Source organism: Prionailurus bengalensis, chromosome X (genome assembly GCF_016509475.1).
Source record: "Prionailurus bengalensis isolate Pbe53 chromosome X, Fcat_Pben_1.1_paternal_pri, whole genome shotgun sequence".
NCBI classification, from domain to species: Eukaryota; Metazoa; Chordata; class Mammalia; order Carnivora; family Felidae; genus Prionailurus; species Prionailurus bengalensis.
Genome location: NC_057361.1, coordinates 26,587,675 through 26,615,465, shown reverse-complemented (window position 1 = coordinate 26,615,465; position 27,791 = coordinate 26,587,675). Strand labels below are relative to the sequence as shown.

At 43.1% G+C, this 27,791-nt stretch overlaps 1 protein-coding gene across 4 annotated transcripts in view; it reads left to right on the top strand.

Moving 5' to 3' along the window:
- TAB3 (TGF-beta activated kinase 1 (MAP3K7) binding protein 3) overlaps window positions 1–27,245 on the top strand; it is an 88,495-nt gene extending 61,250 nt beyond the window's left edge. The window contains exons 6-11 of one of the 4 annotated variants that reach the window (XM_043570875.1): window positions 757–2,218; window positions 3,306–3,466; window positions 8,312–8,405; window positions 11,212–11,295; window positions 18,268–18,369; window positions 23,022–27,245. In XM_043570875.1, the coding sequence (XP_043426810.1) occupies window positions 757–2,218; window positions 3,306–3,466; window positions 8,312–8,405; window positions 11,212–11,295; window positions 18,268–18,369; window positions 23,022–23,170 (2,052 nt within the window). In that variant the 3' untranslated portion in view covers window positions 23,171–27,245. Of the gene's footprint in view, window positions 1–756; window positions 2,219–3,305; window positions 3,467–8,311; window positions 8,406–11,211; window positions 11,296–18,267; window positions 18,370–23,021 lie in introns of those variants that run through there. The other 3 variants (XM_043570876.1, XR_006295750.1, XR_006295749.1) reach the window with 3 other exon arrangements.
- The last annotated feature ends 546 nt before the right edge of the window (window positions 27,246–27,791 follow it).

Genomic DNA, 27,791 nt, shown 5'->3' with positions numbered 1-27,791 from the left:
AATTGAAACCCTCCAGAGATGTTGAAGGTTTACCAAGCAACCAACCTTTCAGTGGGTAAAAAATTTTGAGACTCTGGGAGTGTGAGTGAATTTCATTAAGGCAGTTGAGACCTGGTTTCCTGTTAAAATTTACCCTAACTTTGGCAAAGTCGTGGAACCATAGTTCACAAAGTGTATTTGTTTTTACTGATTTGTTTAGCTTACTCTTTCATAATGATAACTGAAGTGATGTAGGGATAAATTTGGTTTAAAAAGACTGCTTTAGAGTTTTATTGTTTTGACTCCAGGAATTTATTATAATTTTTCTCCTTCTGTAGTTTCAGTGCTTTTTGAAAACTAAAGCATGGTTGTTTTCATGTTTTTCAGTTTAAATAGTAATGACGAGTATTACTTTAACTTGTATTTCAGAGCGGTTGTGCTGAGTCCAAGATTAGCCCAACATTTTAGTTTGTTGAGATGCAACAAACATAAAATGAGCCCTGGACTTGGAGTCAGAAACCTGGGAGTTGAGTCACAAAGTTCATTGGCGGGTTCCTGACATTTCTGTAGCAGTCGTGGTAGTAATAGTCCTGTGAGCTTCCGGTCTGTGGAACCGGATGAATTGTTTGGGATCTCCTGGTCAGAAAAGATGACCACGAAGCTTTGTCTGCTGAAAGTACCATTCTCTAGGACAGTTGTATTTGCGTAACCGGCAAAGTTTCACTTCCGCTATTAAGATTTGTCAATTTTGCCAATGTTCCTGTCTTTTTCCCCTAGAACAACAACAATCTTGAAGCCTGTTGCCGAGCCCTTTCCCAGGAGAGTAGCAAATACTTATATATGGAATACCATAGTCCAGAGGACACCAGGATGAATCGAAATCGCCTTTTGCATATTAATCTGGGTATCCATTCTCCTAGTAGCTACCACCCAGCAGATGGAGCCCAACTTAACGGTGGTCGAACACTGGTACACAGCTCAAGCGATGGACATATTGACCCACAGCATGCGGCGAGTAAACAGCTGATCTGCTTAGTTCAGGAACCACACTCGGCTCCAGCCGTTGTGGCTGCTGCTCCGAACTACAATCCCTTTTTTATGAATGAACAGAACAGAAGTGCAGCTACTCCTCCTTCACAGCCACCTCAACAGCCATCTTCCATGCAAACAGGAATGAATCCATCTGCTATGCAAGGGCCTTCACCGCCACCCCCTCCTCCTCCTTCGTACATGCACATACCTCGGTATAGTACCAATCCGATTACTGTTACGGTATCCCAGAACCTCCCTTCCGGACAGACCGTACCAAGAGCTTTACAAATCCTGCCACAGATTCCAAGCAATCTCTATGGGCCTCCTGGTTCTATTTATATTAGACAGACATCTCAGAGTTCATCAGGGAGACAAACTCCTCAGAGTACGCCGTGGCAGTCCTCCCCCCAGGGCCCGGTGCCTCATTACAGCCAGCGTCCTTTACCCGTTTATCCCCATCAACAGAACTATCAGCCTTCTCAGTATTCTCCCAAACAGCAGCAGATTCCTCAACCTGCTTACCATTCACCGCCTCCTTCTCAGTGTCCTTCACCCTTCAGCTCTCCGCAACATCAAGTGCAGCCTTCCCAGTTGGGCCATCCAGGTTCCCATGTCTTTATGCCACCTAGTCCTTCCACCACTCCACCCCATCCGTATCAACAAGGACCTCCTAGCTATCAGAAACAGGGGAGCCATTCGGTCGCCTATCTCCCATACACACCGTCCAGCTTACCCAAAGGATCCATGAAGAAGATAGAAATCACAGTTGAACCCTCTCAGAGACCTGGGACAGCCATGAACAGGAGTCCTTCACCTATCAGTAATCAGCCGTCTCCACGGAATCAGCACTCGCTGTACACAGCCACCACGCCACCTTCAAGTTCCCCTTCACGAGGCATATCCGGGCAGCCAAAACCTCCATTTAGTGTTAATCCTGTGTATATTACGTATACACAGCCAACTGGACCTTCATGTGTCCCATCACCATCTCCTCGAATGATACCAAACCCAACTACAGTTTTTAAAATTACCGTAGGTCGAGCAACGACTGAAAATCTTTTAAATTTAGTGGACCAAGAAGAACGTTCTGCAGCCCCAGAACCGATTCAGCCCATTTCAGTGATACCTGGTTCTGGGGGAGAAAAGGGAAGCCATAAATACCAGAGGAGTTCTAGTTCTGGATCAGATGACTATGCCTATACACAAGGTAATTTCATTTAGCCCTACTATGAAATTTCATCTTTGTGGTGAGGTGGCAGTCTCCTGTTGAAAAAAAAAAACACATTTCTTGGCTGTTTAATGTTTTTAATGTTTTCATTTATTTTTTGAGAGAGAAAGAGCACCAGTGGGGGAGGGGCAGAGAGAGGGGGAGACCCAGAATCCAAAGCAGGCTCCAGGCTCCCAGCTGTCAGCACAGAGCCCGATGCGGGGCTTGACCTCATGAACCTCACAAACCACGAGATGACCTGAGCTGAAGTCGGATGCTGAACCGACTGATCCACCCAGGCGCCCCCGTATTAGCTGTTTAGTTTTATTTAAATGTTTAGTGTTGATTAAATATCGGGCAGTAGCATAGCTGTCAAGCATAGGGTTATTGCTTTCAGAGTTCTCTGTTTTAAAATATGAACACGTAGGCATGATAATGGTGACCTCATAAGGCTGTTTTTTAGGAAGAACGTGCATTGGGACAAAAATACAGACAAGCGAAATTGATATTGTCAGAAAACAAACTACAGAGTAGGAAAGAGAGGGTGGGCTGTAGTTGATCAAAGTCAAAGAATTTGTGTCTGTTTTAGAGAAAGGCCTGGAGCGTGTAATATTTATAAGCACTGTCTACTTACAAGTGGGACTGGTGATGAAGAACGTTGTTGGATTAGTTAATAGCCTAACTAAAGAAAAAGACGACAGGATTTTTTAAGTCTATTCAGATTTCAAGCTAGCTGAGAATTTATTCTTTCAGTATGTGAGGCGGATAGTAATTACGATTGTAATTAAATATGCCTGGTAGTGAACCTGTTTAAAACCCACGCAGGCGTAGTTAAAAACACAGTCTTAGGGAAATGAAGGACAGCAGAGCCAGCGGGACTCAAGAGGGTGTCATTTTGGTACGAGAGCCAAATTCAAGCAGACCTGGGAAAGGTAAGACAGCATGAGCAAGACACAAGAGTAAGTGCCCGCTCAGGTTGAGGACAGGGTTCCTTTGGAGTATTTTACGCGTTGGCAGTGCATGGAGAACTTTCCCAGTCACTGGTTCACTGTTCCTCTCTGCGATGACTCTGTCTGTAACACTGTAGCCTTGCTGTTACATCAGCGAGCAAGGATGGAGAGGTTAGCAAAGCAGTTGAAACTCGAGAAAGAGGAGCTCGAGCGCTTGAAGGCCGAAGTTAACGGTATGGAGCATGACCTGATGCAGAGACGGCTCCGAAGGGTCAGCTGTACCACGGCGATTCCCACGGTAAGTCCTCGGTGGCCGTGTGTGGATGGGAAGGTGGGGATGGTGGCTGTCCAGGTCACTCGTTTCTCTTGCAGGTTCTCTTCCCTGCAGGGGCTTTGTGCTTTTTAAACGATGGACAAGGGACTGTGGCCTTCAGTAGCTCTCATCAAACTAATGCGATGCTTGTATTTTTTTTTCCACCTGTATGAATTCCATAGATTCATCCGTATTTTCAAATAACTGACATTTCTAATCAAGGTATGGCATCTCATTAACCGTAAGTTTTTGTCAAAGTAGGAAAGTGCACCCTACTAAGTATTTTGTCATTTGTTCTCACGTGTCCATTTTTTCTTTGAAGCATGTAATATACATATAAATTGCAAAGGTTTAGAAGTTACTTATTTAAGCACATTGATTCAAATGACTTAGAACGCTATCGATATGAATCTGGGAAAGTGTTGACTATAGAGTATTTCCAGGCAGAGAAGTGTTGTTAAGTGTAAATAGTTGTAGCAACTAAGATAGCAGTATTGACCGCAGTCCTAACGGTCACTGCTCTCACGCAAAGAGTTAGACGGTATGTTTTTAACATGTTTAGCACTGCTGATGAGTTCTAAAAAATGTTAAGCAACCTGGAAAGTTTTGAAACCAGCCTCCTAAAATCTTGTGACAACACAAGCTTGCTGTGATCCGATCTGTCACTTCACCTTTGAACATTCATCTGTGCAGCAGGCCGTTTTTAGTTGATGAATGTGGTCCTGTGCTGGGTGCTTAGCGCATACCCGCCAGCGAGACAAGTAGATCTGTCAACAGATAATTCTAACCCAGTGGGGTCAGTGCTGTTTACGCTCGCGGGTGATGAGACAACTCCCCCGGCCCCTCGTCTGTGTGTGTACTCTGTGCACTTCTGCCTTCCCGTATCCTCTTCTGGAGCTCTAAATGGGTAAGTCCTGCGTCTTCTTCAGGGCTTCACCTTAAACTTGGCTTCTTTCCATAGGGACGTTCCTTCTTTTCCCAACGTGTCAAAACTCAGGGAGGTTTCTGAGCATTTCCAAGTTTAGAGAAGTAGCCGGCGTGTCGGGCCTCTTGCAGACAGCATGCGGCTCTGCCTTTGTAGACAAGTTTTTAATGGAGAATTGTGGCTTCTCAGGAAATCTGGGAACTCTGGAAATTATATGCAGTTTCATAACGTGTTTTTATATGGAAGCAGGTCCCTGGTTTCCATCTGATTTTCCTACGGTGAATAGAGGGAAGGGGAAAAGGCCAAAGACCCACTCCTCAGGGAGGGCATTTGCTAAGGGAAGAGAGCACTGAGCTAACAAAGGGGTGAAGTTAAGACACGCAGACTTTCAGGAGGTAGCACATCCAGGTCTCACTCGTAAGGTGAGGTTGCTGGAGTGTTCACAGGTTAATGTGCATCGGTCTGGTGGGGCATAGATGTTGAGGCTGAGGTGTTTGAAGATTATTCTGCTGGTCCTGGGGAAACCGGTGGAATTTGCCAGAAAGAAATTATTGATAAACAGGTATATTTAGTAATTGAAAGGAATTTAGTGAGTATTAGAAAGAATTTCAAAGAATAGTGTTATAAGTAAGAAGGGAGGATTTTACTTCAAATGCTTAGAAAATTATAAAGCTGTCTTTAAATAAAAGGTGATAAATTCTTCATTTTTTTCCTCCACTCAAAATCTTCATTGAATTCTGTGACTAGGGAGGTATTGAAGAATATAACCCACATGAGAATCTACCCTGGTGGTTGGGCACTTGGCAGTCTTTTAGGTACTTCTGGAGCATAAACAGATTTTCTTAGCATAAAAGGCATTTTCCCTAACCTAACCGTGGGCCCTGTGTTTACTGACCTATGGCTGTTGGATAATTCCTGCTAAGTAATTGACAGTATTTGCGAGACGAGAAATTTAAGCGTGTGATCCCCTTCCGTGTGTGCTGCCGGCCCTAGAGTAAAAGGAGGGACTATTAACAACGCATGGGCGAGGGACAGTTCTAGCTGGATGTTCAGACAGTGGCTCTCTCTTCACTGTGAACTTTCTTATCTGTGATACCTGTGAATACCTATCTCTTGGGATTTTTGTTAGGATTAAATAATACATGGTAATGAATTTATGTAGTACCCAGCAAGTAGTGAGTAGTCTTATAAGTGTTGGTTGGACAACACTGGAAAAACACACAGATGAGAACCATTTTGCAAAACTGTAGCTTTAGGAACATGTATAACATAAGGGTATGTTACAGCGGAAATCAATCCAGAAATAAAGCATTTAGTCAGAATTCCCTGTTGTTGGTGGAGGCTCACTTGAGGCACCAGGACATAGTTCACAGAGTGTGCACGTAGGCTCTGGAGGCAGAATAGTTTTGGCAACCACTGGCTCTTCCGTGCATTTGGTTTTCCCTATCTGTAAAAGGGAATTACATTTTAATATTGTCAAGACAAAGAGACAATATATGTAGAAGTGTTTGGCATGGAGTGAAGTGCTCAGTAAATGGCTGTCTTTGTCCCACTCACATGTGGGATTATAGAAGAGAGAATCGTTCTGCGGGGTTTTTGTGTGTGTGTGTGCTACTAAGCTCCTATCTCTACCTTCAAGTTTGCGAATCAACTTCTTAACAAGCAGTGCGTTAAAAAAAAAAACGGGTGTACCTCGGGAGCCTGAAATGTGCATTGGTTACCAGCTACAGGTTGCAGTTGTAGAATTTAGAGAAAGAGTGAAATGATCTAAGGAGGGCACAAGTGCAAGATGGCCTCAATCTGTTCTTTGCAAAGCATTGTGTTTTTGTGTGAGAGAAAAGAGAATCGGAAGGGTCGGCCAGCTAAATGGTAGGGATATTAAGTACTTTGAGAGTTTTGCGATAGAAATGTTAGCTTTTTGCTGTTAGGGTTCAAAGATGAGACAGTTTCATGGTGGAGGGGAAAATGCAAGTTAAACCTTGAAGGATAAATAAGGTTTCATTAAGCAGAGAGCTGCCAGTTCCCCCTCACCCAAGTTTTCCCTCTCCTTCATCTTGTTCTAAGCGGGTTTTTGGACTAACTGACATTTTACAGCCCCAGATGCATAATGAGGGCCAAGCCACCCAACAACAGTGGTCGTCAGCCTTGCTCTCTGTGATAACAACTGCTTCAAGTGCTCAGTTGACTTAAGCTATTTCTGCCACCTTCTGAAAAAAAGCTTAGAATTTTTGACTTTGTCAGATCTTTTCCAACAACTCTAAATTACACACAGCCAATCTTGAAAGTCCTCCTCGACAGTACAGTGCACTTGTTTACAAATGGTACTGACTTTTCAGAAATAGCTCCCCCACCCCTTGGTTTCATCAGGAGCTATGAAAAAGGACCTAAGAATCTTACAGGGAAGTTATTTCTTTAGGGAATTCTGGTGGTTCTCCTGTCTTTGGAAATGATCCCGTGGACCGGAGCTGCTGGTATTCTTACAAGGAAATGTGCTCGTGGCCTCTGGACTATCAAGTGTATTCTAGTATTTCCATACTTACTTATGTAGCTTCACTATTTAGGACCATTGTGTCTGAAACACCCCCCCCTTCCTCCTGCACCTTCATAGGAAGATTCAACTCGTTTAGGTACTTGACTTTCCGGGTAAGATTCTACAAAGAATGAGTTTTTTTTTTTACATACTCCGAGCACTGATCCAAGGGCTTTATCTTTAGTGAAAATGCCCACGTCTATTTTAAACTCTTGATATTGCCTGGTAGACAAGGTGTAAGCATTTTATGTGGTAAGGTCCCGTGTTTTGCAGATAGGAAAGAGGCAGTCGTTAATAAGTATTTCTGAATGACTTTCGTGTTCCCATAGCAGTGTAAGGCATTGTAGCTCTTATTATATTGTGTTCTATCCCTTATTTTAAAGGTTTCATACTCGCGAATTTACGGGGCAGTCCCAGTTATTCCGAGAACACCTCCAGTGTGAGAGCTTGTATTATTGTAAATGGAGAGCCTTTTTGCTCATTTTTCTTGACTCTTCCATTAACATGGTGTGTAGAAAAATACAGGTTTTTAGCAACTTCTGTCCTAACAGATATTCATCTTTTACCGTATAGAGCTCAAAGCACATTAGTAACTGAGTTAATATCTGGGCTGTGGTGAACGCTTTAGTCCCTATGCCTCTGGAATTTAAAACCTCAATTATTTTTTTCCTGTATATGTGTAAAGAACCTTAGAAGGTCAGAGGAAGTCAAGTCTTCCAGAAAACTTGAACTGAAGAAGAGAGCATTCTTTACACTTGTCTCATGTATGCCCCTGAAACGCCTAAGGGGGGGAGTCGGTTGGGCTGGAAGTCAACGAAGAAGGAAAGGAAGTTGGAGGCAGAGCGGAGCCCACTTGTTTGATGTAGGAGAAAAAGTGTGTTTAAATCCTGGTTCTACCACTTCCTTTCTTTGATAACCTTGGAAAAGTTTTAGGTCTTCTTGGGGCATCGCCTTCCTCATTTATAAACTGGCCATGCTTGCCCTGGAAGATGGTGGTGAGGAACGAGCAAGAAACCCCTGGTGAACAGTGTCTGACACGCCACAGTAATTTAACTTAGTACTGTTGTCATTTCTACAAGCCTGGACGAGACCACAATCGTGGACACTGCTTGTTTTACAGATCGGTCCTCATAGCTTCCCTTACCATGCTCTGTGATTACAATGCACGTTTTGTGTTGATGTGGCCATACTGATGTCCCCATTTTACCTGACTGTTCCTTTCCGCGTTTAGGACTTCTTCAGCGTGCCCTCTTTTGGACTAAGGCCATATTCTTGGTAATAACCGGTCAGAACGATTAACGTGAATAGCAGTTCTTAAATGTTGGGCTTGATAATGACTTTCCCACAATTGCTATTTTGGGTCCTTTCTTACTAGCCTGAGGAAATGACAAGATTGAGAAGCATGAACAGACAACTCCAGATAAATGTTGACTGTACACTGAAAGAAGTTGACCTCCTTCAATCTAGAGGTATAGACTTGATTATTTGGTAAACCATAAGTAATAGTGTGGTGTGTTAAGCTGCTTAAATAGCCATCATTTTGGTTTTACAGATGTAAGAGACAGTTTTTATCCATTATAATCCTGGTGAAGAGATCCCTCTGCTCCATGGCCATACCTTTGGGGGATCCAAGATAGTTTTACTTGGGCAGTTTCATCATTAAGTTCTGATCGTTTAGACTGTTCCGTGTTGTTACTCTGCGTTTCTCCTGTTTGAGTCCTTTACTGTGAATATTTTCTATTGATGGGTCTTAATTATAAAACTTACTAGATTGACGTGTTACTCATCGAAAGTATCTGTAAAAATCGGGAATCATGTATCCGACTATCTGATTCCTCAGTTTTAAAAGAAATTCCATGTCCTTTTTGTGTATCCATCACATGAAAACATCCAGCTACGTTTTATACTTTCTGGATTTTGAGGTTCTTTTCTGGTTTGGCTCTTTGATAGAATTGTATTATGGTAGAAGCTCTCTTAACTGACTCTCGTGTACCCAGCTCCCCGGGCCGGAGGTGTTCATTCCCCCCACGAGATACCTGCTCCGAGTCCGCAGCCGCTGCGCACTCCCGAGCGGGAGGCCACACACCGGCCTGTGCCTGTCCTGTTGCTTGTAGCAGTTGAACGGTCTGCTCCGCGGGAGTCAGTCGTGCCCTTTCCCTCGCCTGTATATGCCATTTCCTGTATTTCTCTATTCTTTCTTGAGCTCACATGAACGCAGGAGGATCTGCTCTTCCTATAAAAAAACCAAAGGCAGATCACTAAAAAAAGAAAAAAGGCAGGAGGAGGTCTGCGAGCTAGTTACGGGTGAAAACTGCCCAGGGTTAAGGGGATAAGTCATAAAAACCTCAGAGGATTCTCCTCCGTTACTCAGAATAAGACAAAATTGTAGATTCAGCGTTCGGCGCCGTAGCCTGCCGCCTCTTTTGGTGGTTCTGGTGGCACACGGTCACACTCTGTTGTTGACATGGTGTTTGGGGCTGCTTTTGTGCTTCTGCAGCACAGGCGAGGGCTGCCTCCAGACTGTCACAGGTCTGCAAAGCCTGACACGTTTATTCCCCGGACCGTACACGAGAAAGAGTTGGCCCATTCCCCTGGGGGACCTTAGAGGTGTACAGTTTATGTAAGAAGGACCATAGAAAACTTTTTAGTCCACACACACTAAAGTCTTGTGCCAACATGGAAGGTGACAAGTCATTTTTCTTACGACGTCTGATTCAGCCCGTCCCCTTTTACCACCACTTCCTTTTCCTAACGATGGCAGCTAAGAGAGCTTCTACTATATTTTAAGAGTATTATAATAACGTACCCTGTTGCCGTGTTTAGGCAAGATGTAAAAGATAGGGAACAGTCTGAATAGAAGCAAATTTGAATGTGAAAGGTGCACAGTCTGGTCCCCTACCCTTCACTTTTCCCCCAAAGGTAATCCTAGAGACTCCTTGCTTTAAGCACTGGAAGAATTGCTGTGCGTGGGGTGGGGGGTGGATACTAAGTATTGTCACTGTTTTGAAAGACTACGTCCATGTTTTTTGCTTGGGTGTTTGAAGCAGAACAAGGAACGCTCAAGCGGTTGGTTGGGACATTTGTAGTAAGCCTTATGAGACCTCGAAATTAAAACATCAGCTGCAACTTAATTGAGGAAATACATAGGCAGCATCTTACAGCATGGTGGCTTTCATTTGTCTTCCAAATGCAAAAACGCATTTGTGATAAAACCTGCAAGGGAAAGCACTATTAAGGTTTTAGAAGCAGAGAGCTGGGTTTTTGGTCTTCATTGGGCCACACACAGCTCTTTTTGGTGCTGAAGTGTTTCTAAATCCCCTTTCATAAGGGGTCCAAATATATCCATTTTATACTGAATGCTACTCTTCCATACTCCGGAAAAACTTGAATGTTGGAAAACTTTTGTGGGGGCAAAATAATGTGTAGACATCAAGACATCCAGCATATTTGAATTGTCAGTACCCTACAGCATTCTCTGTACCTCATAAGCGGGAGTAGTTTTGAACCTTCATTGGAATTGCGCAGAACGAGCAGATTACGGTGATAGGTTTGCAGAAGTCGCAGCGGGACCCAAAGCTGACAGTGGATCACAACCCACCTTGGAGGACTCATGGCAGGAGGTGGGGCTGAAATAGACACTAGGCCAGGGAGTGAACATCCTGAGAGAGTTGAAAATTTTGTAGCAAGACAAAATTCTCAGGGATTGTCGTCTTTATTACTCTGAAATTGGCACCTTATTATCTTGGATAAATCTGTAGGCACCATTCAGTATTCTCCTTTTCTTCAAGATAAGAAAACTGTGAGCCGCTGCTACGGTAACTCGATTCCTCTTTGTAAATTTCTGTTTCACTTCTTCCACAGTTTACTTTATCATGGGTAACTTGTTAAGGTAAACCATGAATGGCATGAAAGATACCTTCTTTCTCACGGGTTGTTCATTAAAATCAAGAGTAACGCAAAATAGTTCAGCCAGCCTTTTTCCTCATTGACCTCCCCTACGTGTGTCACATACATAATCCTCCTGCAAGAGAGTAGCTTTGCAGTTAGAAAAATATCCCTTCAGGTGATGGTTTGTTGATCAACACTGATGGGGTAGTTTGCTTGGGTCTTTTCTCACAGTGATCAGGAAAACATTTTCAGTGGAAAGAGGATAGGAGTTTTGAACCCTGGAAAAGTTTCCCTTCTTACATATTTTATTTCTATATATTCTTTAACAAAAAAGCCAAATAGGAACAAGAGCCCTAAATGCATATGGTGATTTTATTTTCTTTATAGGAAACTTTGATCCAAAAGCCATGAATAATTTTTATGACAACATAGAACCTGGCCCAGTTGTACCACCCAAGCCATCTAAAAAAGGTGAGTAGGGAAATGCCACAAACAGAGAAATAAGTATCAGAATGTTTAGCTGAAGAAATTTCCGTTAGCGAGATTAACTTTTCAGCACAAAAAAAGTTACCATGGTGATACTCCTGTGCCACGTGGTCCCCATCTTTTAATTTCTCAAAGGCACTACAAATTAGTGACTCCTGGAATTGTTGTCAACGGTAATTAAGTGGGTATACCATTTAATTTTTTTAAGTGAAACAATATATAGCTAACATTGTAAAATGACTTAACCTCTGTCATAACTGTAATCCTAAACTCTAGGATCCTAGTTTAGATCCTAACTGTAATCCTTCTTCTAAAATAATGAGAACTTGAAAGGTCTTACCTGAGAATGCAAAGTTTGAGTTGTAGATCTAAGCCTCTGAAGTCAGGGATGAGGTGTTTTATTTATTTATTTTTTAATGTTTCTTTTTTGAGAGAGCTCGAGTGAGGAAGGGGCAGAAAGAGGAGCTGAAGCAGACTCCACACGGACAGGCTTGAGGCCACAGATCACAAGACCATGACCTCAGCTGAAGTCGGATGCTTAAGCTACTGAGCCAAGCAGGCGCCCCTAATTTTTTTTTTTTCCATATTTACTTTTGAGAGAGGGAGATAGCCAGTCCGAAGCAGGCTCTGTGCTGTTAGTGCAGAGCCCGACCTGGGGCTTGCACCCACAAACTGTCAGATCATGACCTGGCCCAGAATCCGGCGCTCAACTGACTGAGCCCCCCCCCGGCACCCTGAGAATGCCTTTTTTTAAATGACCAGTAGAATATTTACAAATCTTGTTAGACTTCCTACTCAGGAGGTAATGTATAAATTCTGTGCTAAATAACGTTACCTTGATTTTAGTTGAATAGCTTTCTATGTATGTATGTAGTGGATGACTACCAAGTATCAGGTTTGGCACTGTGACAACATTCTATACGGTTTCAAGTTGAAAGTCACTGAGTTACATTTTTAATCTAAATGGATAAAGTCATCAATGATATATATGGGTCTCTTTAAACTCGGTGTTGCCTGAGTATCTACTCAAGAAGTCTTACCTATTGGTAATCCAACAGACTTCAGTTAATTGATTCAAGGGCTGTTACCAAAGAATCACCCTATGTAACAGAATGCATTGACAAGTTGTTAATCTGGAAATAGCGACCAAGTTGGTGAGCAGTGTGTCCTCCACGAGCCATCTCCGGTATGGTCTGAAGGGCCCACCGTAAATAACAGAGACACTCCTTATCTCTTGGGGAAATTTCAAGATTTTAGTGGTTATCTCCTGGGAGCTGGGCATTAAAGCTCTACCTCTCTTTAAAAAAAAAAAACAAGAAGAAGTTGGCCTTCCCTAATTAATTATGTATGTATGTTGATTCATTTTTGAAAGAGAGAGAGCACAAGCCGGGGTGGGCGGACACAGAATCGGGAGCAGGCTCCCAGCTGTCAGCACAGAGCCCGACGCGCGGCTGGAACTCATAAACCGTGATGTCATGAGCGGAGCCGAAGTTGGATGCTCAACCGACTGAGCCACCCGGGCGCCCCTACCTTCCTTAATTTACTTTTTCATGTGGATTTATTTTTAAGAAAGAGACAGACGAGGGGCAGAGGGAGACACAGAATCAAAGCAGGCTCTGAGCTGTCAGCACAGATCCAGATGTGGGGCTCAAACCACGAACTGTGAGATCATGACCTAAGCCAAAATCGGATGCTTAACCCACTGAGCCACCCATGCATGCCAGGGAAGGCCAAATTCTTTGAGCAGTGTTTAGAAGGAAATTTGTGGAGACACACTCAAGCCATGAAGATTAATGATCAGTTACCTAAAATTCCACCTTTAGGAAAGAATAAAGTCAAGGAGATTGAAAGGTAAATATAGAAAGAACACAAATTATCAAAATAGTAAGAGAAATAATGGTTATCCATTAACATAATAAGGGAATGTGATCAACATCTTTATGCCAGTAAACTCAGAACTTGATATGAAATGGACACATCTACCAAAACTGACAACAAGATGATACAGGATATATTAATAGCTGTCTATTATAGAATTTGAATCCATTAACTCTATACCCAGATGGTTTCATTGGTACTTGAATTCTGTCAAACATTTAAGGAAAAGATACTACCAACCTTATGCAAATTTTTTGAGAAAATAGATGAGGAAAGATAGCTTCTCAGTTTTTTGTTTGTTTTGGGTGTCATCAGCAGAGCCTTGATTCCAAAACCTGATAAAGGTATTATCTACTCACCACCCCCCACACCCCTAGAAAAAAACCAGAATTACACATCAATACCCCCTCCAGAATTTAAAGCAAAAAAAAAAAAAAAAAAAAAAAAAAATCGTAATTTTCACAATAGGTAGAAAGGATAATGGATCATGACCAAGTTTCTTTTAGCTCAGGAATGTGCTGTCAGTAAAGGAGAAAAAGTTCATGCTCCTTTTTACTAGATATAGGAAAAGCATCTGACAAAAGTCGGCCCCTATTCCAGCTATAAGGAGACTAAAACACAACTATTAGAACTAATAAGTGCCTTTAACAAGGTCTTGGGATGGAAGGTGAATCTACAAGAACCCTATTTTTATGTACCAGCAAACAAGTCAAAAATGAGAAATAAATTCAACACCAGTGATAGATGTTGACAACTACAAAACATTGCCAGAAGAAATTAGGGTAATAACACCATGTCTGCAGTTAAATCACAAGTGGGAAACTTACTCTTCCCCTAGTCATTTGTACTTATACCCATTTTAACTGTACTGGGCAAAAGTAACAAACTGATTCTGAAATTCATACCTTATTGCCTAAGACATAGAATACTCAATCTCTAAAAAGAATGTAATTGGAAGTCTTAGCCCTAACTAATTTCAGGACTTAATATAAAGCTACAGTCATCGTAGTATGTTAATGGCATAGGGATAAAAAGTAGATAGAGAATAATGGAGAGCCCAGATAGAGACCCTCACTTACACTGCCAGATTTTGACAAAAGCACCAAAGCAGTGAAGGGAGAAAGGGCAGTCTTTCCAGCAACTAATTCAAGAACCTGGTTAACCATATGGAAAAATAACCCAGTTTTGATCCTTACCTCTTACTATACACAGAAATCTACAATGGGTCATACATAATGTAAGTGTCAGTGCTAAATTACAGAGATTCCAGAACAAAACCTAACATATACTTGCAACTTGGGTTTAGCTAAGAATTTTGAGCAACACAGCAAGAATAGTTGGTACACTGGCCTTCGTTCAAGTTGAACATTTCTGCTTGTCAAGACGCACTGTGAAGAAAGTGAAAAGGCAAGCCATGGACTGGGAGGAAATATTGAAAACATACCTGGTTAAAAAAAAAAAACTGGTATCTAGAATGTATCGAGAACCTCTATAGCACAGTAATAACAAGACAAGCCATGGGCATCTATCTGGGTGGTGGCTCAGTTGCTTAAGCGTCTGATTTTGGCTCAGGTCATGATCTCACAGTTTGTGAGTTCAAGCCCTGCATCCGGCTCTCTGCTGTCAGCATAGAGCCTGCTTGGGATCCTCTGTCTCTCTCCTCCTCCCCCACGTGCTCAGGCACACGCGCACATACTCTCTCTCAAAAATAAACGTTGGGAAAAAAAACTTCAAAGGCAATCCAGTTTTATGAAGATCAAAACATTTGAGTCAACACTTCACAAACATATATAAATGGCCTAGTAAACACATGAAAACGCTCAACTTGAATAGACATTAAGAAAATGCAAATTCAAATCCTTAGATTCCTAAAGAACCAGGTCTAAAACATTAATGAGAATGTAGAGCGATCAGAATTCTGACATTTCTGGTAAAAGTTAAAGATGGGGTGACCATTTCTTGTAAAAGCACACCTTGATTCACCTGCCCTGTAGCCCATCAACTCTACTTCTAAAAATTCATCCAACGGAATTTAAAACCATGTCCACAAAGTGGCTGGTAGTAGAAGAATCATAGCGAATGTGTTCAAATTGAGCAAACACTGGGAACAGCCCAAGTGGCCCTCAGCAGGTGAGTGGATAAACCGACTGTGCTGTATTCACATGAGGGAATACTAGTCAGCAACACAAATCAACTCTTTTCACACACGACGTGCAGGAACCTAAGCAACATAATGCTGAAAGAAAGAAAGCAAATCCAAAAGAATACATACTGTATGATTCTGTTTACATGCTGCAATTCATACACTAAATTCGTTTATATTAAACAACAGAACAGCTTTGGTCTCTGGGAGTGGAGGTTGGGGATTACCTGGGAAAAGGCATGGGAGGATTTTATGGGCTAATGGTAATGTCTTGATAGGGATTCGGATTATTGAGGTGTATATGCAATTTTCAAAAGTACTCAGATGGCACGCTTACGGTATGTGTATTGCACCAAGTTTTACCTTAAACACTTACAAATGAGGAAAATGTCTTGACGTCACGTGGTAGGTCAGCTGCCAGGAGCCCGAAGAGTGTTCTAGCAGTGGGCGTATCGGTGTTGCAGACAGGTCATTGTGCCTCTGCCTTGGAGACCAACAGCATATACTTGAGGTGGGAAGCTCCTGTTTTGCTGGACTACTCAGCTAGGAATATCGTTAGGATGCCGTAATATCCAGCCTCATGTGACTCTAAGTACCTTTACTAAGGCGGCTGTATTCCTTGCAGCTTTGAGTAGTCCTCACAGTGAGCTGTAATTAAATTCCAACTGCAGTCAACTTCTAAAGTATGTATCCAATAGTCAGTAGGTATATGGGTCATTTAGATAGATGCTTGATGCTCCCTGACGCTTACCCCAAGTGGCTTATCCTAGTCTACATACGTTTGTTTTTTCTGTTAACGTTTATTTATTTTTGAGACAGAGAGGGACAGAGTGCGAATAGGGGAGGGGCAGAGAGAGAGAGGGAGACACAGAATCCAAAACAGGTTCCAGACTCTGAGCTGTCAGCAGAGCCCGACACGGGGCTCGAACTCACGGACCGCGAGATCATGACCCGAGCCGAAGTCGGACGCTTAAATCCAGGCGCCCGTACATACAGTTTTAATACAAAGTAGACTAGAAAACTAACATCCTCGCTAGAAATGAATTTCTACTTGAGAAATCCGATTGAGCTTTCATTAGATATACTGTTGGTGAGAACATACAATGGCACTAGTATAATAGTGTCCTGTTATGTACCCTACCTTGTAGTTTTTAAACTTACTAAAAAAAACAAAAGGTGAACCGTGTGTTTATTTTGAGAGAGAGAGAGCACACACACGCACACCTGGGGGAGAGGCAGAGAGAGGAGACAGTTGTAATGAAATGTGATGGATAGCACGGAGCCTGACTCAGGGCTCCATCTCAGGAACCATGAGATCATGACCTAAGCTGAAATCAAAAGCTGTTTGGTTTTCTCTATGAAGTCGGGTGTGTTGTCTGACTTCGTTCACATTTCACAAGCATTCACATTTCAAAAACGGCCTCTTCTCAAAAACATTTATGTACTTGAAGGTAGATTTTCTTGCAGTGCCAGTTAAGATAAACTATAAATAACTGACAGAATTGGTTTATTGGCTAAAATAAATGTCTTGGCATTCTTACACGTATAAATCCAAGTGGAATATGGATGTTTATCTGAATAGTAAGTATGAGAATAAAAAGAGAATGAGGGGCGCCTGGGTGTCTCAGTCTGTTAAGCATCCGACTTCTGCTCAGGTCATGAGTTTGCGGTTCGTGGCTTCGAGCCCAGCATCGGGCTCTGTGCTGACAGCTCGGGGCCTGGAGCCTGCCTTTGGATTCTGTGTCTCCCTCTCTCTGCCCCTGCCCTGGTCACAGTCTGTCTCTCTCGGGGGGCCAGGAGGGGGGGGGGGCGGGAAGGGAAGGAAGAAAAAGAAACCTAAGGAAAAAGAAGGAGACCAAGAACCCTTTTTGGACTGAACTTTGTAGTGAAGCAATTCCATGTACATGTAAGCTTCTCAGCTGCCTTAGAAAGTCCTCCCCAACCTTTCATTGGTAACACAGCGGTGAGAGCACTGACCTTGTCATCCCATGATTTGAGCCCTGGTCCTGCTTATTGCGGCCACCTGACCTTGTTCAGGTCTAGTCTGTGCACCGGAGAGGCGATCAGTCCAAATCCTCATTAGTTTATGTATTTTACATGGCTGTCCTAAGAGTCTATGAGAGTAGTAAGCATAGGACACTATAAAAGTGCTTTAGAAGCTTAAGAAATAGAAGTTTATAGTATTCTTTGGAGCCTAAGGAGACCATTTAGTCTGCTTTTGTTTACGCTGATAGTGGAGTAAATACCTAGGCACCAGGCTTAGGATTCAGGGGCAGTAATTTCCAAAGGTGGATCGTATTGGGGGATTGCCTGTGGGCTCAGAACTAATCAGAAAATGCCAAGATCCTTCTTTGGTTTCTAAGGGCAGATAACACAAAGGACTGCTTCCGAATAAGGTGTGCATTCACAGAAACAGTGTTCTAGCAAGGGATGCCTGCAGTCCGTACTGCTCTCAGTTGGTGCTGATTTTTCAATCACTGCTCTTCTTAATTATGAAGTACTGTAGCTTACTGTTATTACTGTAATGGATTCTTCGGCTAGCCTTACAGATCATGTGCTTTCAACCCATGATTTTCTAAGAACTGTTGCTTAATCAGGCTGTTGGCTCAAGTATCACCTCCCAAATTTTGCCTTCACGTTGACCTTTAATTACTCTCACCGAGTCTACACCAGGAAAGTGGCAAAGTGGTGAAATGAGACATTTACTCCAAGTAATTGTAGAGGCTGGAAAAGCTCGAAAGAGCCACGGTTCTACATAGGTTGTCGAAGCAGTATGAAATCGGGCACGCACCCTGACCTGAGCGCGGACGCTGACATGAAGTCATAGGGTAACTATTCAAGTGTGCGTGTCCCATGACAGATCCTTGGGAGCCTGTCCACTCTTCTCATGAACGGCTTTAATCCCTTTCCTACTGGCTTTGCTTCTTTTCATGCAGACTCATCAGACCCTTGCACAATTGAGAGGAAAGCCCGGAGAATTAGCGTGACCTCCAAAGTACAGGCAGACGTCCATGACACCCAGGCAGCAGCTGCAGATGGTTTGTACCTGTGTGTCCAGAGTTTGTGCACAACGTCCAAACACACGTGTTCACCCACGTAGAGTTACCACAAGGAAAGGCCTTTTTTTTTCCTTTTAGAAAATTATTCTCTCCGAGTGCCTGGCTGGCTCAGGCCATGGAGCATGTGACTCTTGACCTCAGGGTTGGCAGCGTGACCCCCACATTGCATGTAGAGATTCTTAATAAAAAAATTAAAACTCATCTTCTCTGCTGAGTTTCTAAGGCTGCGCTGCCCAATAAAAATACAACACAAGCTAGATATATTAAATTTCCTACGTTAAAAAGTGAAATTAGATTATTTAGTATGTACAACATAATATTTCAGTATCAAGTCCACATAAATTATGAAATATTTCATGTTATTTCAAACAGTCTTTGTAATCTGGGGGGTTTGTTTGTTTTTTTATTGATTTTGAGACCGTGCACGAGTGGGGGAGGGGCAGAGAGAGAGGATCCCAAGCAGGTCTCCACACCGTCATTGCGGAGCTTGGAGCCTGAGCCCGTCACGGGGCTTGAACTGACCAACTGTGACTTCGTGACCTGAGCCAAAATCCAGAGTCGGATGCTTAACCGACTGAGCCACCCAGGTGCTGCCGTCTGGTGTACGTTTGGCAGTAAGAGCACATCGAAGTGGCCGCTTTTTAAGTGGCTAGTAGTCCACCACATTGGATGGATTGCTTGAATAGCATCTACAAAGCAAGGCCAAGTAATTAATTTAAAAAATGACTTCTTGGGGCTGCTGGGTGACTCACAGTTGGCTAAGCATCTGACTTCTACTCGGGTCATGGTCTCACCGTTCGTGAGTTCGAGCCCCACGTCGGGCTCTGTGCTGACAGCTCGGAGCCTGGAGCCTGCTTCGGGTTCCGTGTCTCCCTGTCTCGGCCCCTTCCCACCTCTCATTCTGTCTCTCTCTCAAAAATAAAGGTTAAAAAGATTTTTTTAAAAATAACTTTTTGAGGGCCGCTGAGTGGCTCTGTCGGTTACGTGTCTGACTTTGTCTCAGGTCATGTCGTCACAGTTTTGGAGTTAGAGCCCCTTATGGGGCTTTCTGCTGTCAGTGTGGAGCTTGCTTTGGATCCTCTGCCCCTCCCCCAGTTGCTCACATGCATGTGCTCTCCCTCTCTCATAAATATTTTTTTTTTCAACGTTTATTTATTTTTGGGACAGAGAGAGACAGAGCACGAATGGGGGAGGGGCGGAGAGAGAGGGAGACACAGAATCGGAAACAGGCTCCAGGCTCTGAGCCATCAGCCCAGAGCCCGACGCGGGGCTCGAACTCCCGGACCGCGAGATCGTGACCTGGCTGAAGTCGGACGCTTAACCGACTGCGCCACCCAGGCGCCCCATCTCATAAATATTTAAAAAAGCTTTTTTAAATTATTTTTTATAACCCCTCACTGCAGTTTTCTCCTGCTTCTTGAATTTTACCTTGGGATTCCGTTGAAATAAGGGTTCTAAAAGTATTGTATATATATGAGTTTATGCAAGTATTTTACTTGACTATTACAGAAGTAGGGGAAAAATCCCAGCCTAAGAACCAACCAAACATGAAACTACCTTGTACTTTATTTTAGTTAAAAAAAAAAAAAAAAAATCCTCTTTTACCATTGGCTTATTTCCCATTAGGGAAAAATGAGTTTTTCTCTTTGGGTAGAAGTAATTTACCAATTTTGAAGTTTTTACTAGCATCCTTTTAGGCAATTTGTTTTCTATATTCTAATGAGTATATTATAAACATTGATTTGATTTGTGAAGATGGTTATTTGTATGGAAGTTTGGCCTCTTCAAATTAAACTTTAAAAAAAAACCTTCTGGGCTGATGGCTCAGAGCCTGGAGCCTGTTTCCGATTCTGTGTCTCCCTCTCTCTCTGCCCCTCCCCCGTTCATGCTCCGTCTCTCTCTGTCCCAAAAATAAATAAACGTTGAAAAAAAAACCCTGCTTATTTCTAAATGGGTTAATCTCTACGTGCAATGTGGGGCTTGAACTCAGGACCCCGAGATCAAGAGTCACATGCTCTTCTGACAGAGCCAGCCAGGCACCCCTAAAAATAATTAGTCTTACAGGAAAAGCCTATGTACTTCAGTTCTCTTTTTAAGTTTTTATTTTCTAGGAGGCTTGAAAGATTTTGCTTCTTACACAGGCCATAGAAAGAAACGATTTCACAACTGTAAATCAAATGAAAACAGACATCTAAAATGTCTTTTGGGTTTTAGATGCTTCTATTTCAGTACTTCCTCGGGATGAAATGCACAGTGTCTTACCAATAGTAATTCTAAATTAGGTGCCTTTTAACTATTTTGGTAAGTCAGTTGAGAGGGATTTATTCCAAATTCAGTCATGGTGGTCCTGAAGGGGAGACTATGGCACCATAAAATAGGCCATTTTTGGCGTCAAGATTTATTGTAAGAAACTGCAAAGGCAGGAGAAACTCTGACGACAGAATAGAAGTTACCCTTTTGTCAGGAACAGTTCCGTGTACACTTACCACTCCCCCTCACTCGTTCGTTCATTCATTCCATTCATTGATTCATTCTCAAGTTAGTTGACATTCTCAAGTTAGTTTTGGCTTTGGTAGAGCCTAGTGTTTCATCTCTTACATACAACACCCACTGCTCGTCTCGAAGAGTGCCCCCCCCCCCCCCCGCAACCCTCAGCTTGTTCTCTGTATTTAAGTCTCTTAACCATTGGCCTCCTCTCTGTTTTTATCTTATTTTTCTTTTCCTTCCCCTTTGTTGGTCTGTTTTTTCTCAAATTCCACACATGCATGAGGGTGACCTTTATAAAGGCAGTCTCCACTTAGAGGAGTCTCCTTGTCTGTACCAGAGAGAGCCTTATGACTGAATCGAAAGAATGGTTATCAGTGGAGAAAGGACGGGACTTAGGCCTAGGGAGTAGACCCCTATTTCCCGTGCTTGTCAGATAACCTCCTCTAACAGGCTTCCCCTGCCCTCCCTCTACCATTTTGCTTGGTCTTCAGCTGAAGATGATATTTAAGCGGCCGCTTGGCCCCCTTTGGGGAGTTAGTTTTCCTAGGTCTCTGCCCTGGTATGTGAGGTACACACGATGATGAACTTCGTTTTTTCGCTGGTCTTTTTTTCCCTGGGGTGGAGGGGTCTCCGTCAAGAACTCAGAAAGATCAAGGGAAAGTTATTTTTTCTTTTCCTATAGCATTCAACAAGAGAAGCCCCAAGTAGGTTGACGAACCCAGTGGTTTTCTGTTCTCTTGTCAAGCTAACAGCTCCTTCTTGGGTGAACCTGAGCCCTACTATGACCATTGGAAGGTTCGGGTCTGAAACTCAGTCCTCTCTACCTGTTGGGGAATGAATGTTCACTGCAGCCATTTGTCAGGAAAGGCACATTGCTACCACCAAGTCAGGTCATTAATTTCCAAAAGAATATACACTTAACCCCAAATGGTGGCTGATTAAAGCCTTTCATCTTAGTTTGTTACCTGCTTAGGAAGGCTGCTGACTTTAGATCTTCACCTCCTTTCCAGTTCACAGTGAGGATTTGGACTGTTTTACAGGTAGATTTTTCCCAGCCTCCTGAGTTGCTCCGGATTCCAGGGTCAGTTCCATCTAGAGGTCTCTAGCCTCCTGCTCCCAGATACCACGTTCAGTAGGGCTGTTCCTCAAAAAGCAGAATTTCCAGAGTAACTGTAGAAGACAAAAGCCGTTTTGAACACAAGGCCAGAGGGAGTGAGGCCCTAAGAGGAATCTAACTTTCAAGTGTTTATAAAGAAAATCCTGAGGACCAACCAAGGGTTGCCAGCATTTTATATGGCCAGATAGACTGCCGCCCCCCCCTTTTTTTTTTTTTTGAGAAAGCAAGCACTCGCACCAGTGGGAGAGGGGCAGAGAGAAAGGGGGGGCGGGGAGAGAGAGAGAGAATCCCAAGCAGGCTCTACACTGTCAGCACAGAGCCCGGGGGGGGGGGGGGGGCGGTGGCGCTTGAACTCAAGAATCGTGAGCTCATGACCTGAGCCGAAATAAGAGTCTCACGCTTAACTGAGCGAGCCACCCAGGCACCCTCAGATATGTCCATTTTGAAAAACTATATCTGAAGGAAATTATAATACCAAAGAGGTAGGAAAGAAGCTAAGGATCAAAAATCTTATTTTGAATGAGTTTAGCTTTTATGAAAACCTGTGGAGTCTCTCTTTTTACCATGCTGATTAAAACTCTGCATGCATACTGTGAGGCTGAAGGTCTCATGGGAGGAGGCCAGCCTAGCAGAGGTTGATGACAGTTTGGCTAGTACTGGGGGACGTCAGGGCAAACCGAAGGAGATGGTAAGAATCTCCCATGTTCTGTGAGATTTCTCGTTTGGTTCATTTGGCTGCCACGTAGCGTAACTGCTGTTAGGATCATGAATGAGGAAGGTCATATGTACTGGGCTTCTGTTTATCTTCTTCTGAAAGCAGAAAAGTCAGTTATGTTGAACAAAGTAGAATTTGTCTCATAAACCCGTTGAGCTGCCTGTGTCTAGTTGCTGCGTATACCAGCTGGCTGTCACAGGAGGTCAAGTAGCAAACTGCGCCCCGCCCCCCTTGTTTTCTCGTAGTGTTTCAGCTGGGATTATACCTGGCAATGTTCAGTCTGTTTTCTCTCTTCATCCTGACTTCCCTCAGAGCATCCGTCCGGCTGCAAGCAGAGTCCTCGGACACAGCCCCGAGACGAGGACTACGAAGGGGCTCCGTGGAATTGTGACAGCTGCACCTTCCTGAACCACCCCGCCCTCAACCGCTGCGAGCAGTGCGAGATGCCGCGGTACACTTGAACTCCGATGGGTCCGCGTCAGTTTGAGAGTGCGACTTGGAGCCCCCACTCGAAGAAAAGAAAACCTCGGGAAGCTGTTCATCTGCCCAGCCTTTCCATGGCAGATTCCACGGGGGGAGGAGGAAGGACCCTGGAGCTGGTTGTGCTCACTAAAGGAACAATGGGGAGTTCTCTTTGGTGGGGTTTTTTTGGGTGGGGTTTTTTTTCCTTTTTTCTTTTCTTTTTTCTTTTCTTTTTTTTTTCTTTTTTTTTTTTTTTTTTTTTTCCTTTCTTAACTCATTGCAGAGTGAGAGAGAAAGGGATACTTGAAACCGGGAAAGGATTCACTCCTGAAAGAATGTACACAGAGAGGGCAAGCGCTCTTCTGTGGAATCCCAATTGTTAAAGTTACTGCTGAGTAGCCCTTACTGTATGAACTAGAACTTTCAGGCATGGTGTGACCTGTTACAGTTTATCAGACAAACTGTGAATTCCCAGAGCGGACTCACCTGGTCACAGCTCTCTGGAAAACCCAGGTTCCCCATGCTTCTTCCCGGTGTTTCCTAGTAAAGAGAACAGGAAAAAGCACCCACAATTTTTTTTGGGGGGTGGGGGGGGCGAAGTACTAAGGGTATTTTTAATTGCTGCTTTTTTCAGAGGTAATTTCAAACACAACGATAGTTCAAAATGTGATTTGTAACTGTCAGGAATGAGGCACATCATGCCCTTTGTTCCAGAGTACAATCAGAGGTGAGAAGATCCCTGTTGCTTGTACAGTAATTCATCAAGCTAAATCAACACTGGTAACTAAGACCTAATTATGCCACGATAGATACAATTTTTATGTTACTGCATGCTTTTATTAGGCCATTGGCTTTAAAAATAACAAGTCCTTACCAAGAACAATTTTATGAATGACCTTCTCATAAAACTGCGCTTTGCCAATAGCACAGTGAATGTATGCCAAATGTAAATCCATTCCAGAATCCATTTGGAAATCTTGAGCTCAGCTGCGGTTCTGTAAGAAATGTGTGCAGTCCATAGGGCCTTTTTTTTTCCTCCTTCCAATTTTGTGATGAATTCATGATGTTTACAGCACAGTGTTTTGTGCCACAATCCTAACTTAGCTGAAAAAAAAAATCACTATTCGCTGTTCAGTACAGATTTATTTGCACATGTTAATAAACCAGCGTGAGGGAAATTACAGTTGGCCGATGTCATCAAGTTGCATACTGTGTTACTTGGGAGGAGGAGAAGGCTGGTGAAGAAATGAGATTAGAGAGAGGTGAGCGCAAAGGACTTGACAACTCAGAGCTGTTTAAAGTTAACAGGGTGTATTCAGAGGTAATAATGAGTTTGTTCGGGTAGCTCAGGTGATACTAAAGCACTCCTTATTTGTGAAGCCAAAACTTTAGGGGATGAGTAACTGAAGAGAGAGAAAACCATGTGGCCCCCCAGGGTGCACCACTGGAAGACTGTTCATAGGACGTTTCTTTAAGGTCTCCGTCATTGAATTTCCTTCCTAGCTTAGAATTGGATTTTGGAATCTTCCCATCATTTGGGTGAATGTAAACGGCAATACGAGCAGTAGGGCTTTGAATCCCGAAGGATGTGACCTGAGGCTCAGATTTTAGGAGTAGCCACCCTCGCATGCCACGTGCCCCCCTGTACACACGCGCGTGCACGCGCACACACACCCACACTCTTGAAGCTGTCGTTGTATCGTAAGGTACCAGGGGTGTCGGGCAGACCTGGAAACACCAGCTGTCCCTAAATGCACAATGAAACCAAAGGCGTCATAACCCATCGCCATTCTCCTTCAAAATCATCGTTTCACCTTCTACCCACCGCTTTGCCAACGTCTCGTATGTGGAAAATTCCCAAAATATCCACTCGTCTCGCCAAGTACGCGTGGCTCTGTGATTACGCCGCTAAGACATCCCTCACTCGACTGCGGCAAGACTGTGAAAAGAACAGAGAGAAAGCAGATGGGCTTAAAAGCATCGACCTGAAAATCGCCTTCTTTAAAAGCTTCTGTGACACTGGTGTCTGTCCGTCTCCAGCAGCCGTCTCTCAGTCCTACTCTTGTGTAATATGCCAATGCCTTTGCCTTTGTATGGTTTCCTATCTCTTCAGTGACGATCCACCCCGCTTGGTATTAAATAACAATTTAGGGGGAAAATCTATATCCTGCTTGGTGTTCTAGCTCGAGGTTTACCAGTATTCTTTTCTTAGATACGCCCAAGTGGCAGCAGTTAACTGGGCGCCTGTCCGTTCAGAATGAAAGTAGCATGTCTGGAAACAGTCGGATGCCGTATTAAAACCACGTAGGTGACTTTACAACTATTGCATGAACACACATCCGGGTTAATAAGCTGTCGTCATACGGTAGATGCATGGTTCCAGTCCTTTGGTGATCTATCTAGTCGATCGTTGTTTGCCCCTGCCAGGAAAAAGGAGAAGAAACCAGTCTCTGGGATAGCTGTAGACGGTGGGGTAGGAGGCATCAGAGATGGCTTTTCAAGAGGTTCCGTATGTGTTCATTTCTGGTTGGGCCCGAGTTTCGTAGGCCAAGTTAGGCTGCATTCAGTTTTTAAAGGAAGCAAAATTGTTTTCCACGGACACGTTTGAGCTCTTTAACTGTGTCCGCTCTCTAGACTTCTTGCCTCTGACCACTTTGAAGGAGGACTCGGTCAACTTCAAGGTGCCTTTTGGAAAGGCCGTCCCGGTCAGACTGAAGCGCGTGCCCAGTCGGCCGGCGGCAGGAGGGCGGCAGGACGGCGGACGCCGGGCCGCACCTGCCCGCCTCGGCCCGCCGCTCTTCGCGTAGGCCGGGGCGCGGCTGGTTGCTAGCGAAACGTCTTTGTTCTTAAAACGTGTCTAGTTTGATGTATCTGGTAACACATAGACCTGACTATACGTTTTACACTATTTCATGGTTTTGTAAACTGGGTTTTTAGAAAGCACACGTGCTGTTTTGTTCCAAGTACATTGTCCCTTAACGTGTGGAGTAGGTCTTAAGAGTTTAAAGTGGTAATAGAGGAGCCAGAAACTTCCTAAGCATTGTAAAATGTTTGCATTGATAATGACCTCGTATGGGAGAGCAAAGAGGCAGGGGGTTTTAAACAGAAGAACTGCGTCGTAGGAAAGGTAGTTTTAGACGAGGAAAAGGAGGGGGGCAAAGTGTTGCTCATTTGTTTATTTCCCTGAATGAAGTGGGAAGTGTGATAGGCAGTTTAATTTTTAAGGAGCTGGTCTCAGTTTTAGTACTTTTTAATTATTAAAAAAATATCGTTTCCTTCAATTTTGTCATCGTCTTGTCCCGATGATCTAGGGTTCATATCCAACTTTCTGTGGCAACTCAGTTTTCTATAGTATTTTAAAAGGTAACTGTAATGTCTTTGACAGTATAAACAAAAAAGCAAGAATATAAGGCATAAAAAAATTGTCCTTGGAAAACATCAGTCATGTATCCTGGAATGTGAAGATGTCCCTTCGTAGTTCAAGGGTATATTGGTATATCAGTCGAGCAAGAACCATGACCACTGAAATGTTACTATAAAAAAAAAAATAATAAATTGGGCACTGTCTGTTGCACCACTACTGTATCTTTTTGAAAGAATTGACAGAATTTTCTTAGTGTGAAAGTTAATTCTGATGATGTTTTCACATTCACTAGACCTGCCTTTTTTTTCTTTATTATTTGCATCCCCAAATATTTAATACAAGTAGAATTTTGCATGGCTTGGGCATTCAGAGATTAATAAGATGACGACTCGATTTTAGTTTCTAAAGCCATGAAAAGTTGCTTTGAGACTGAACAATTCTGAATTCTTATTTATAATGAGACCCAATGTCCATGGTTCCCTACTGTAAAAGAATTGATCAGTTTCTTCATTGAAACAGCAAGAACCTATGAAAACTTGTAAATACCATGTTTCTTTTAGGTTTCCGTGTATGCTGTGAATCATTATTTTGAGGTGAAATTGTACAAAGGCATTTTAAAAGGCTATGCATGCATCGTACTTCCAAACAGTACATATTCGGAAAGTCAAAGATTCCTGCAAAATAAATTAATAAACTAAAAGCCAACACTACGTTCTGCTTCTTTTCTGTGTAGTTAGAAATGATTTACAGTATACAGTATCACACTCGACTGAAATAGGCTGTTGCAAAACCGCCTCTTCCGATTCCTCCGTTAATACCTGCAGTAATGTTAGATTTCGTTAATTTTAGAAATTGGGCAGAAGTCTATAAAAACCAACTTTATTTTAATAAAGTGGACTATGTTAGGAACTTACATTTTGCATTCTACTTCAATGTATTACTTGCAAGATCCAGATTAAACAAACTTACTTATCATTCCATAGCTACAGTGGACCCTTGAACGTTAGGGGTTTGATCTGCACAGGTCCTCTTACATGTGGGTTTGTGTCCTACGTCCAGCATAGTACTGCCCATGTGTTTTGTCTTCCTTATGATTTTCCTGTTTTTTCCTTTAGTCTAGCTTACTTTAACAATATAGTATATAATATATAGGCAAAGGATGCAGTCAATGACTTACCATCTGTAAGGTTTCCAGTCAACAATCCACTATTAGTTTAAGTTTCGGGAGCCTCCAAAGTTACCCACAAGATTTACAA